Here is a 14140-nt window from a genome sequence, read left to right as displayed (position 1 = left end):
AAAATAAAGATTACACTATATTACAAATATTATACATTATGACCAAATGGGATTTATACAATGAATGCAGGAATGTTAACATAAGGATAATTATTAACATAGCTGATCACATCAAAAATAAAAGTCTTAAAAAATCTTATGATTATAATTATAGATGCAGAAAATTTTTTTGATAAAGTTCAACACTCATTTTTATTTAAAAACACTTGAAAATATTGGAATAAATAGATTTTTCCTTAAATTTATAAAAGCATTTATCCTAAACCACTTTCCAGCATTATTAGTAATGGAGATAAACTAGAAGTCTTCACAGTAAGATCAGGTATGAAACAAGAATGACCACAATCACCAATATTATTCAGTGTTGAATTGGAATTTCTATCAATAACAATAAGAGAAAAAAAAGAATAGAAAGAATCAGAATAGGAAATGAAATTTAAAAAACTATCTTTTTGTAGATAATATGATGATTATACTTGAAAATCCCAAAGACCCAACTAAAAAGTTACTTGAAACAATTTAGCTAAGCAGCAGGATATAAAACAAATCCACATAAATCAGCATTCTTATATGTCTCAAACACAAAGATATAGCACAAAAATCCCACTTAAAATAACTTTCAACAATATAAACCTGAGAGTATACTTTCCAAAACAAACCTAAGATGATATAAATAAAATTATTAAAAAGCTTTTTATACAAATAAAATCAGATTTAAATAATTTAAATAGCTGTAGAAATAGTAATTGTTCATGAGTCAGTAAATTAAAAAGGGGTTGTACAAATAAAAAAAAAATCAGAAGGAAAGCAGAAAATTGAGGGAAAAATTTTTAGAGACAGTTTATCAGATAAAGGTCTCACCCCTAAAAATATAAACAACTTTGTCAGGTCTATAAGAATATGAATCATTCCCCAGTTGATAAATGATCAAAGGATATGAGCAGGTAGTTTTCCAATAAAGAAATCAAAGCAATTTTATTCATATGAAAAATGCTCTAAATAATTATTGATTATAGAAATACAAATTATAACAACCTTGCGATATCATTTTATACCTACTAGATTGTGATATATAATGATATAAGGGGAAAGTAATAAATATTCGAGAGAATGTGAGAAAATTGGGACATATTCATTATTGGTCGAATTGTGAACTGATTCAACTATTTTGGAGAGCAAACTAGAATTATGTCCAAAGATTTATTAAACCCCCTATACCCTTTGACCCATTACTTGGTTTCCAAAGATGATTAAGGAAAAAGGAAAAGTATGTATGTTCTAAAATGTTTATAGCAGTTCTCTTTGTAATGGCAAAGAACTGGAAATTACGGGGATACACATCAACTGGGGAATGACTGAACAAGTCAAAGTATATGATTGTGGTTGTACACTCCTATGCTAAAAGATATGATGAGCTCAATGATTTAAAAAAAATGAAAAAACTTGCATGAAAAAATTAAAGAGTGAAATGAGCAGAACCAAGAGGAAAGTGTATATAGTAACAGCAATATTGTTTTAAGAACAACTTTTAGTGAAGCTGTTAATTTGACTATTATAAATACCAAAATTAACTATAAAGGTCATATGAAGAAAGATGCTATCTGCATCTAGAGAAAGGACTGATAAATCGAAGTATACATAGAACAATTTTACATTTATGTATATATGTGTGTGTCTATATGGGTGGGTGTATATAAAAAGCATGCCCCCACACACACACACTGAGGATGGAGGGAGGGAAGAAAAAAAAGGGAAAAAAGAAATTTATATGATAATTTTGTCATATAGTTGAAAGGAAAAGCAAATTGTGCATAATAGGTTTGTAGTTTCATATACAATTGTCTTTTCTATTATACTATCTTATGGAAATTCTTGTTTATTCCATAAAATAAAAAATGAAAATTTAAAAATAAAGATATTAATAGGAAAAATACTTATAGGAGGAAAAAAATCTAAAAGAGAAAATAAAATTACACCATGAAGGGAGAAGTCACCACCTATTTTTTATGGAAACTGAATTCCTAGCCAAAGAAAACCTGAAAGAATCTTTTTGTTCTACAGGGCAAGAGGCTGCTGGACCTGAAGTGGTGACTCAGTTTGGTCGGATCCGTGGGAAACAGGTCACTGTTAAGGGAACTGAGCAACGTGTGGATGTTTTCCTAGGAGTCCCATTTGCCAAGCCCCCCGTGGGAGCTGGGAGATTCTCTCCGCCACAACCTGCTGAGCCTTGGAAGGGTGTAAAAGATGCCACTGCATTCCCCCCAATGTGAGAATGAACCTAGTAATAAAGGAAGGACATCTGAATTGTGAGGAGGGTTGAGGCAGCAGTTGGGGGTCCAATAGCTTTGAAGGAAACCAGCCTCACATATAAAATGGAAGTACCTGAAGTCAGCCCCCCAAAAAAGAAAGAAGTTAAGAAAGAAGTTTCTATGGCTTTTGCAATAGTCCTTAGACCTTTCTGATGTTCTAGGTTACATCAATGAGAATTTTATTACTTCTCTCAGATAGTTTTTGTAAATAAAAGTTCTCTATAAGTCATAAAATATTATAGGAATTTAGGTCGTTCATATTGAATATTTAACAGGGACTAACTTTATTTTTTTAAGTATATTTGCAAGGTAACAGGGTTAAGCAACTTGACCAAGGTCACACAGCTAGGTATTAAGTAACTGAGGCTGGATTTGAACTCAGGTACTCCTGACTCCAGGGCTGATGCTCTATCCACTGCACCACCTAGGGACTAACTTTCTTAGGTGGTGTAAGAAACAGGCAGGAAGTAGAAATGAAGAAGAAATAAAATAAATTCAACATAAATGGGTCCCACAAAGGAGCAGAGCTCTGTGGATTGCCAATGCGATCTTGAGCCAATGATTTATACCCCCATGCTTGTTTCTTCTTTTAATAAAGAGGGATTGGGCAAATGGTCTCTAAAATCACTTCTCAATGAAATGATCTGAGTAGCTAAAGTACCTCTCTCTAGACTTCTTGTTCCCATTAGTTTCAAAGAATCTCTATAAAGTCTACCCATGCCTTAACCTAGATTGTTATATTTCCTTTTGCCTATGAAGGTGTTTACAGGAGATAGAAAGGGCAGATCTTATGAAATACAGTTTAGATGGGAAGCAGCAACTCTTCCCAATATCTGAAGACTGTCTCTATCTCAACATCTACACCCCAGCCTCCAGACACAAGAAGGATGAGTTACCTGTAAGTATGCTATTTTTGCTTTGAAATCCTTGGCACTAGAGTGACCAGAGCACTGAGCCTAGAATCTGAAAGATCTGAGTTCAAATGAAGCTTCACTTCACTCTGCCTTACTTTCCTTATCTGTAAAATGAGGATAATTATAACATCTACCTCTCTGTGTTGTTGTGAGGTTCAAATGAGATTAAAATCTGTAAAGTGTTTCGTCCAAGGCTTAATGAATACTTGCTCCCCTTCCCAATTTCTCTATTACTATCAAGGGCATGACCATCTTTAAATTCACCTAGGCTCATAACTTTGGTGTCATCCTTGACTCTTCTTGTACTCATTCCCCATTTGTAATCTATTTTTGTCTATCTTTGTAACATCTTTCTGATTTTTCCCTGCCTCCTCTAATACTGTCACTATCCCAGTAATGATGGCCCCTCATCTTCTTCCAAGACTTTTAGTATCACCTTCCCTTTGGTCTCCTGTCACCAAGATTTTCCTCATTTTGATCCATCCACCTAAAGCACAAGTCTGGTGGTGTCAGTTCTCTACTCAATAACCTCCAGTGGCTCCCTGTTACCTCCAGGATCAACTATAAAATCCTCTTTCTGGCTGATAAAGTCCTTTATTCCCTGGTCCCTTTCTACTCTTTAGCCTTCTTACACTCACTTTAATATCCCCCACAGAGTCTACAATCAAGAGACACCGGCCTTTTTGCTGTTCCTTAAACATAGCACATCATCTCTCAACTCCATGTCTTTTTACTCTTGCTGGCTCAGCCTTCTGTCTTTTCTGATGTCTGTAAGTCTCAGCTCTAATCCCTCTTTCTTCAAGAAGTCTTTCCCAGCTCTTCCTTCCCATCCCAAGCACACAAATGGCTTTTTCTCTGAGCTTACTATCTTTTAGACACTGTATTTCTTCTATTTTATTTATTTATTTATTCTTCATTTTATTTCATGTTGATTCTCCCATTTGAATTTGAGTTTTTTGAGGGTTAGGGACATGTATCTATCTGTCTTTATATCCACGATGCCTGATACTTAGTTAATACTCAAATGCTTGATGACTGATCTGAAAATAATTCCTATTCCTGTTCATAGAGTTTCTGGGAGTCATAGAGGTCTAGAATTTCCCAACACTAAAGCAAATTCCCAAAGGCAAGACTCCTCTCAAGTGCCTTTGAATTGCTCCTTCCTAAGGAGAACTTTTCCCAAGCTGGAATATTTCCTAATTTGGATACTCCTGACCATGGCAAAAGTCCTTCCTCATTTTCCTGTACAGTGACTTCCGTTTTGGGGTTGCTACAATGATTTTTTGGGAGGTACTATGAGGACAAATGCTCTTCTCCTAAGGCTTATTATGCTAATGGGAAGCTAGGTGATGCAGTGGATAAAACACTGACCCTGAAATCAGGAGGACCTGAGTTCAAATCCAATCCAGGCACTTGACTCTTACTAGCTATGTGACCCTGGGCAAGTCACTTAACCCCTACTGCATCACAATCAGGGTCATCTGATTGATATCTGATCACTGACTCAGATGACTCTGAAGGAAAAGATGAGGCTGGTGACTTTGCACAGAATCCCCTCACTCAAATCCCAATTCATACACATGTCATAGCATCACCTCCCTGATGTCCCTGAAGGACAAGCAACAACCAGGCTAAGCAAGGCAAAGCTTACCAGGGACGGAGCATACTTGTTCCAGGGATCTCTCAGCCCAGACAATAGGAAGGGACACTTCATTAGAAAGAATACACCCTCCAGTTGCCATGGATTTTCCCCAGAGATTGTTCCCAAGATGCTACTATCAGTATTTCTTTTAGGTAATGGTCTGGATTCATGGGGGATCATTAGTGATCGGAGCAGCTTCTTCCTTTGATGGATCACCTTTATCAGCCTATGAAGATATTGTGGTGGTAACAGTACAATACAGACTTGGATACCAGGGATTCTTGAGGTAATGTGGTTTCATGACTTTGGGCAAGACCCTTCCTCCAATCTGAATCTAAATTTCCTCTTATATAAAATAAAGGGATTTGGACTAAGTGGCCCCTAAAATCCCTTGTAGCTCTAACATTCTACAATTCTGCGAGTCCATGGAGATCCAACTGACATTCTGACAGAATCTCAGTATCTGAGTTGTTCTTTTAATCCAATTCCTCTCTGGGCTGAAATCTTTTCAACAACTTCCCTGGCAAGTATCTCCTTGAAAATGTAGAGTGAGCTACCTCCCCAAATAACCTGTTCTTTTGGACATTAGCAAATTCTTTTAGTTTTAGTAAGCTCTTTCCCATGTTTAATTGAAATCTACCTCTTTATATCATCTGTCTAGGTCTTTCAGCTCTGACCTTTATGGCCAAAAAAGAATTAATCTTCTACATGGCAGTCTTAATAATACATATGATGACTCCCACATCTTCCCAAATCTTTTTCTCCAGGTTGAGTACCCTCATTTCTTTTAACCAATCCCCATGTGGCATGGTCTATTTTCCTTTCCATCTCCTAGTTGACTTCTTTTGGAAAATTCTGGTGTTAATGTCCCTTCTAAGACATGGCACCTAGAACTGAATACAGGACTCCAAAGTGAGATGAATGTAGAGCAAGTACAATGGCTCTATTACATCCAGATTAATGTACTGGAAAGTAGGTCTCTTTTAAGTCCACCTGAGATCTCACTAGATTTTCTTGACAGTGTCTTCACACTGTTGACTCATACTGCAGTCATCAGCTCGAGTTACTAGCATTTATGTATTGTGCTAAACTCGTGAGGATGCAAAGAAAGTCAATTCCAACTCCCAAAGAGTTCACAGCCTCCTGGGAAGGCAATTGGCAAACAACTATGTACAAACAAGATATGAGAGGAATAGATGGGCAAATGGGGTAACCCCCAAAAAAGGCAATGAGATGAAGGAGGACTAGGGAAAGCCTTAAATTTTTTTTCCTAACTACTTGCAAAGATAGTTTTCAGCAATCATTTTTCAGTAAGTTTTTGAGTTTCATGTTTTTTCTTCCTCCCTCTCTTTTTTTCCCCCCTCTCCCCACCCTGACAAAAAGCAGTCTGATATGTTATACATGTATAGCTATGTTAAACATATATCTATATTAATCATGTTGTAAAAGAAAGATAAAGTCAAAAAGGGAAAAAACACAATAGGAGAAAAAACCATAGTACACAAAATGAATTTTTAAAATTGAAAATAATAAGCTTTGCTCTATACTCAGACTCCATAGTTCCTTCTCTGGCTGTGGATGGTACTTTCCATCACAAGTTCTTTAGAATTGTCTTTGATTATTTTATTGCTGAAATGAGCAAGTCCATCATCGTTGACATTCACACAATATTGTTGTTAGTGAGTATATTGGTCTGGTTCTACTCACTTCACTCAGCATCAATTCATGCAAGTCTTTCCAGGTTTTTCTGAAGTTCTGTCCCTCATGATTTCTTATAGAAATAGCACTCCATCACATTCATATACTACAGTTTGTTCAGCCATACTCCAATTGATGGGCATCCCCCCAATTTCCAATTTTTTGTCACCACAAAGAGAATTGCTATGAGTATGTTTGTACATGTGGATTTTTTTGCCCTTTGGGGGAGCAAGGCAATGGGGTTAAGTGACTTGCTCCAGTTCACACAGCTAGATAATTATTTAAGTGTCTGAGGCCAGATTTGAACTCAGGACCTCCTGACTACAGGGCCGGTGCTCTATCCACTGTGCCACCTAGCTTCTCCTGACCTTTTTTTAAAATCTATTTGGGATATAGACCCAGTAGTGATGGTTGCTGGATCAAAGGGTATGCAGTTTTATTACCCTTTGGGTATAATTCCATATTGTTCTTAGAAGGTGGAACTTAAGTTGAGATTTTGAAGGAAATCTAGAGGCAGAGATGAGGGGGAAAGAATTCCAGGTATGTAGGATTATCAGTGATAATGTATAGGATCAGAAAATGGAATTTTTTTGTGTGAGAAACAATCCACCCAAACTCCTAGATTTTTTTTAATGAACCGGTGTTTAGCCATGCCCCCTCAATGCTGTACTTGTACAATTGACTTTTTAAACCCAAGTATAGAATTTTACATTTACCTACATTTGTTATTTTATTGGACTCAGACCATTATTTTAACCTTCCTACATATGTTTAGAGCTGAATTTTATCCCCTAATATATTAGCTATGCTTCCAAGATGCCAGACTTTTGCATTGTGATAGGCATGCCTGATGCTTTCATCTAAAACATTAATAAATATGTCTTTCTACAGTTGGAACCAGATTCCATTCTCACTACTGTCTCTCTGATTTTCAGTTCTGGGGATGAGTTTGCACCCGGCAACTGGGGATTATTAGACCTAGTGGCTGCTTTACAATGGATTCAAGGCAACATTGCTCACTTTGGAGGAGATCCCAATTCTGTGACTCTCTCTGGACAGTCTGCAGGAGGAATTTGTGTCTCTGCACTTGTGAGTTTACAGATGGTTCCCCACTGGGGCAAACATAAGATGGAATAATGGGAAGAACATTGGATTGGGAATCAGTATATTTAGGTTCAAATCATAGCTTCACTATTAATCGACTATAAAATGAGAAAGTTGGACTAGATGAACTTTAAGCTTGTTTCCTGATCTAACATTATTTGATTCTAATCCAAATGATCAGTCTGATTTTCAATCTTTCCTTAAATGTGGATTCCCTTAAACTAGAACTCTTCCTGAGGAGTAATCTCTCTCTTGTATACTGTCTTTCTCATTTCTTGCAGGTTCTATCACCTATGGCCAAAGGCCTATTCCATAGAGCCATCTCACAGAGTGGGGTTGCCACTTTCCCAGGCCTCATCACAGATCACCCTCGTGCCATTTTTCAAGTAGGTTCTTGGCTTCTTGTTCTTCAGTGACTATTATCTAAAAGACTCAAATCCATTTTAAAATGTTTCCTTAGGTTCAAAGGTTAGATCTAATTCCACAGGTTTGAGACACTCCCCTTTTGGGGAGGGGGGGGGAATTCTTGGAAAAGATACTGAAGTGGTTTGCCATTTTCTTCTCCAGCTCATTTTACATATGGGGAAATTGAGGCAAACAAGGTAAAGTAACTTGTCCAAGTTCACATCACTAGTAAGCTTGCGAGGTTGAATTTAAACTTGGATCTTCCTGACTCCAGGCCCAGTGCTCTATCCCCTGCACTACATAGCTTCCCAGGTAAACAAGATAGGAGTCAATTTATTATCAGAGATGGGGATTTCAGAGTTCAAAATCACAGAGTTGGCACAATTATAGATTATTATTATTCTAAGATAGCAAAGATTAAGTTGCACTCAGAAGATGCTTTGCCCAGGGAGAATGCCTTCTTTAGCTTCTGACAAGGTCAAGTACCTGCCATCTTTGTTTCAGGAAATGCTTCAACTTCTAGTTTGGGTTAGAATGACATATTTGAATGACATATTTGAGGCTCTAACTTTAGGTAAGGGCTGTGGTTTTAGCTCAGGCCAAGGTAGACAACTCCAGGTTAGGCCATATTGAACTCCCACATCCAATAGTGATGCAAAGCCTACAGTCATACCTGCTCTTGAACTGGGCTAGCATTGATTACTTTTGGAGAAACCAGTGAAGGATTTACTGGGGCCCATGATAATGTTGAAAGGATGCTGAACTTGAGGCTCTGGATGGGAATCTTTCCACTAACTATGTGAGTTACTTGATAATCTCTTTGAAATTCCATTTTTTTTTCATACTTAAAAAGAAGGGATGTTATACCTCCTTGTTGTTGCTTTTGGTCCTTTGAATGCTTGAAAATGACCAATAATATTATGAGGGCAATGTCTTAACTTGTGCATGAATTGAATTTAAGTGAGGTAGAACTTCAGCCTTATTCCCTTCCCAAAGTTATCAAAGTGCAGTGGCAAGACAAAAGCCAAGATGACTGGTGATATTTCTCATAAAGAAATAATAAACTCAAGGTGCATAATGAGACATATTCATTTTTAGACATGAACAATGTGAGATTTATTTTCCATAACTTTGTTATAAGGATTAAGGGTAATCAAGAGGGAAAGAAAAGAGATTATTGTTAATTGGAAAAAATAAAATTTAACTAAAAAAAAAGAAGGAAAAAGAGAGGTTAGGCCAGAAGACGTTGTAGGCCTTCTCTTTTTCTAAACCAATGATCCCCAAGCCCTTGACCCAATGGTTAACATTCCTTAGAAAATTTGACCATCAAATTTCAAAGACTTGTTTAATTGTATGGTGATCTTTAGAAAGTTTGCACTACTGGCTAATGACATAGATAAAACTTGTTCTAGACTTTGAGACAGGGGATGTGGAAAATTGGAGGATAGGGTTGGAGAACCTGCCCTACTTCCTGAATCTTTTCATTGGCAAACGGAAATCTCCTCAGTTCCTTCTTTTGATATTTATAAATATCTGTTCATTTGAAACCACCAGGACGTTGCTCACTTCTACGGCTGTGAAGGTTCCAATTCAGCTATTTTGATCCAGTGCTTACGGAATAAAAAGGACATGATATTCAACAGGAAACACTTATCTGTGAGTTTGCTTCTTCTGGAAAAGGGTGGTTCTGCACTAGGTTGAATTTGAAAATGTCTATTCCCCTGCCAGAAAAAGTAAGACCTCTCTTTTTCCCATTGTCTCTAAAAATCAAGAATTGTTTCCCTTCTTCTATCCAGGACTTTGTCTCACAGAGATCACTGGGTTCCAAACTAAATATAAAAAATGACTCTGGAACAAATTGATCCCATGAAAGAAAGGTCTTCATTAGAGTTCAAAATTCCACTGAACCTGAGGTATATGACCTTGCAAACCCTGGGTTTGGCCAAAAAAAGAATGTGGGTTCAAAACAACAGCCCAACTGAATATTCACACCATGCCCTTCTCCAGTATTTAGTGATGAATTCCTAAATCAAGGGTTAAGTTTAATATACATACTGTGTTAACTAAGAGTCTCCCTTTACTCCAACATTTGAGCTTGAAGCAGGAGAGTAAATAGATGATAAAAATTGAGAAAAAAATTTATGAGAGGAGAAACAGAGAAATAGAAGAGATAGAATTCTTTTCCTGGAGGAGACATGGGAAAGTGAAAAGTATGGAGAAAATTGGGGAAACTTTCTTGGTGAATAAGGTCTACTGTCAAAGACACGTGAGAAATTGGGTCCTTGAACAATGAATGGTCCTTCTTTAAATAGCTCCTTAGTTATCCGAGCAAGAAGAATCAGATAGAGATAGAGAGATAGATGATATAGATAAATATAGGTATAGATACAGATATAGATATAGATGTATATATATATATATATATATATATAGATATATATATATGATGTAATATAGATATAGATTAGACAAAAATACAACTGAGAGCACTATTTCCAGTCTTCAAAGAAAATCCCAGACAAGGAAGGAACTACAAAACACAGGTCATAGAATAGCAAAGATGGAAGGTATCCTAGAAACAAAAGCTTGAAATTTGTCAGATACTTTGAATACAGAATGCTCAGACACAGACCATAGAATGTTAATTCTGGAATAGGTTTTTCTGAACATGAAAAATCAGGGCTGGAAGGGATCTAGTCAAACTCAATCTTATTTTATAGATGAGGAAGTTTTCACCAAAAGAAGAGAATTGACTTTTCCAAGGTCAGATAGCAAGTTACAGATAGAAGTGAGAAGAAAAACTTTAATTTCCTGACTCCTTTATTTGGGTAAATCCAAAATGAGAGAATAACCCACAAAAAAAGTGTTTTCATTTTCTCTCGTAGATACCATTCCTTAAAGTCACTCTGGATGGTTCTTTCTTATCAAAGTTCCCAGAAAAGCTACTTCTAGAGAAAGAATTTCCAAGAATTCCCCATTTGATTGGAGTCAACAATCATGAACTTGGGCATATGATACTTTTGGTAAGATCATTTCAGTCCCTTGGTAGAGGAATGGGAATAGAGACTGGACTCATGATTTCATTGGTATTAGGAATTCTCCGGTGGGGGAACTTTCTCTATCAATACATATCAGTATCCACTTTTTTTTAACTTTTAAAAAGATTATTATTTTATTTTTCCTTCAGTTACATGTAAAACAATTTTAACATTAATTTTTAAAACACTGAGTTCCAAATTCTCTCCCTTCTTCCTTTCTCACCTCCCTCTCATTGAAAAGTCAAGCACTTCAATATAGGCTATGCATGTATAGTCATGCAAAACATTTCCATAATACTCATGTTATAAAAGAACATAGACCAAAAAAGCCCTCAAGAAAATAAAGGACATAAAAAACCTAAGCTTTAATTTATATTAAGGCACCATCGGTTCTTTCTCTGGGGATAGATAGCATTTTTCATTCTAAGCTTCAATCGTTGACTTGCTGAGAATAGCTATCATTCACAACTGATCATCTTACAATTTTGCTCTTACTTTTTGCACAATATATTTCATTTTGTATCTACTCTTGTAAATATTTCCAGGTTTTTTTCTAAGAGCATTCTGCTCATCACTTTTAATAACATAATTATAATCTACCATAATCACATGCCACAATTTGTTTAGTAATTCCCCAATCAATAGGTATTTCCTCAATTTCTAATTTTTTGCCACCAGAAAAGAGCTGCTAAAATAGTTTTGTACATAGAAGTCCAATTCCATTTTGTTTTTCATCTCTTTTGGGATACAGACCTAGTAGTGATATTGCTGGGTCAAAGGGTATACATGATTTTATAGCCCTTTGATCATAGTTCCATATTGCTCTCCAGAATGGTTAAATCAGGTCACAACTGTACCAACAGTATATTAATGTCTCATTTTTCCCATATCCCTTCCAACAATCATCATTGTCCTTTTCTGTCCAGTTAGCCAATCAAATAGATATGAGATATCTCAAAAATGATTTTCTTTGCATTTCTCCAATCAATAGTGAGTTAGAGCATTTTTTCATATAGCTATAGATAACTTGTCATCTACTTTAAAACTGAATTATATGGGAAGAGGAGGTTATCCCTCAAAAGTTCAAGGACTCCTTCACTGTAAAAGTAAAGCAAATAGATTTTCCTGTCATAATCACAGGAAGATCTCTCTGTTAGGCACTGCTGGCAAGATTCTTGCTAGGATTCTCCCTAATAGACTGATCCTTAACCTGGAAGGAGGTCACCTACCTAAAGGGCCAATGTTACTTCAGAAAAGGCTCAGAGTAGGGGGAAGCTAGGTGGCACAGTAGTGAACTGGTCTTGGAATCAGGAGGACCTGAGCTCAAATTTGGCCTCAGATATTAATAATTACCTAGCTGTGTGGCTCTGGGTGAGTCACTTAACCCCACCATTGCCTTGCAACCCCCCCCCAAAAAAAAGGTCCAGAGACAATTGAGAACAGAGTTCTGTATACAACATTCATTGATCTGACCAAAACCTTTGATACAGTCAGTCATGAGGGTTTATGGAAAATAATGCCAAAATTTGGTTACCTGGACAAGGTCATCAGTATTGTATGCAAGTTTCATGACAGCATGCTTGTCCAGGTTTGGGATAAAAGATGGTGCTCTCACACTTTCCTAGTCACCAGTATAGGACTGTGTCCTGGGTTCCATGATTTTTAACCTGATGTTTTCAGCAATATTATCAGAAAACTTCAACAAACATGGAAACAATTTCTTTCAAAAGGTCAAGATGAAAATGGAGGGACAGTTTGTAGATGATTGTGAACTCAATCTAACTTCTGTAACTAAGATGCAACAAAACATGGATCAGTTTTCTACTGTTTGTGCTAATTTTGGTCAAACAATTAACAACATGAACAAGCAGGTTCTCCATCAGCCAACATCACATCATCCATACATGGAACCATTGGTTATAATTGTGAATAATTTCACTTACCTACACATAGATGATGACATTGACTCATGCATTGCAGAACTAGCTCAGGGTTTGAGAGTGTCTAAATGAAAGTGTAAGAGAAAAGAGGTTTTAGGTTGCCTACCAAACTGAAGGTCTACAGGGCCGTTGTATTGACCTCATTGCTATATGCCTGCAAAACCTGGACAATCTACCGGTGCCATGCCAGGAGACAGAATCATGTCCATTTGAATTGTGTTAGAAAGATTCTGAAGATTACCTGGCAGGGATAAGGTCCTAGACACTAAAGTCCCTTCTCAAATGGAATTGCCAAACATTCAGACTTTACTGAAGAAAGTGCAACTCTGATGAGCTGACTGCAATGCCCATATCAAAATGGCCTAAAAGACCATTTTATAAGAACTCATCCAACACACTTCTGAACACATATGGCATTCAGAAGACACTCTCAAGACCTGTCTGAAGGACTTTGGAATCAATTGTGAAACATGGGAGACAATGGCAGGTGCTGTTCAGAGCAAAGTAGAATTATAGTAGCTCAAAAGAAGCAAGATAGGCAAATTTTGAGACATCTCTCCATCTCCATCTCCATTCCAAATGTTATATGGACTATTTGTGCCCAACCCAAGGTAGAGCCTTCTGAGCTTGTATTGGTCTGATCAGCCACAATCAGACACACTGAACCACCAATATTGGTCCTTTTCAAGAACAAACCACTAACAAAGCTTGAGAGTCTTAGAAAGTTTTGAGAACAAAATGTTGAGTTCTCCATTCTCAGAATTTTTTCAGTTTCTTCTTTGATAGAAATAACAAGAAAAGCAGTCAATGCTTGCAAAATACTTTGAAGTTTGCATAGCACTTTATGTACATTATTGAAGTATCTGGAAAGGATGCAGGATCGTTCTGCATTACCAATGGTTTCCTGGGTTCCAATATCTTGGGATTCTAGGATTTAGAGCTAGAAGAGACCTGAGAAGTTATCTAGTCTAATTTTTGATAGAAGACAAACTAAGACCCAGAGAGGTTGTATTACACAGTTACAGAGTTACACAGCCGGTAAATAAAAGAGCCTAGATTGTAGGCAGATCTTATGCTTCCTAAAATATTG

General features: G+C 36.7%; 1 protein-coding gene across 4 annotated transcripts in view; it reads left to right on the top strand.

Moving 5' to 3' along the window:
* LOC141500012 (carboxylesterase 3-like) overlaps positions 1–14140 on the top strand; it is an 81981-nt gene that overhangs the window by 33503 nt on the left and 34338 nt on the right. For all 4 annotated transcript variants that reach the window (XM_074202876.1, XM_074202884.1, XM_074202869.1 and 1 more), the window contains 7 exons: positions 2062–2266; positions 3069–3207; positions 5018–5151; positions 7499–7652; positions 7949–8053; positions 9627–9728; positions 10958–11095. In XM_074202876.1, the coding sequence (XP_074058977.1) occupies positions 2062–2266; positions 3069–3207; positions 5018–5151; positions 7499–7652; positions 7949–8053; positions 9627–9728; positions 10958–11095 (977 nt within the window). The remainder of the gene's footprint in view (positions 1–2061; positions 2267–3068; positions 3208–5017; positions 5152–7498; positions 7653–7948; positions 8054–9626; positions 9729–10957; positions 11096–14140) is intronic.

This window comes from Macrotis lagotis, chromosome 1 (assembly GCF_037893015.1).
Source record: "Macrotis lagotis isolate mMagLag1 chromosome 1, bilby.v1.9.chrom.fasta, whole genome shotgun sequence".
In the NCBI taxonomy this organism is placed as follows: domain Eukaryota; kingdom Metazoa; phylum Chordata; class Mammalia; order Peramelemorphia; family Peramelidae; genus Macrotis; species Macrotis lagotis.
This window is presented reverse-complemented; position numbering and strand designations above follow the sequence as displayed.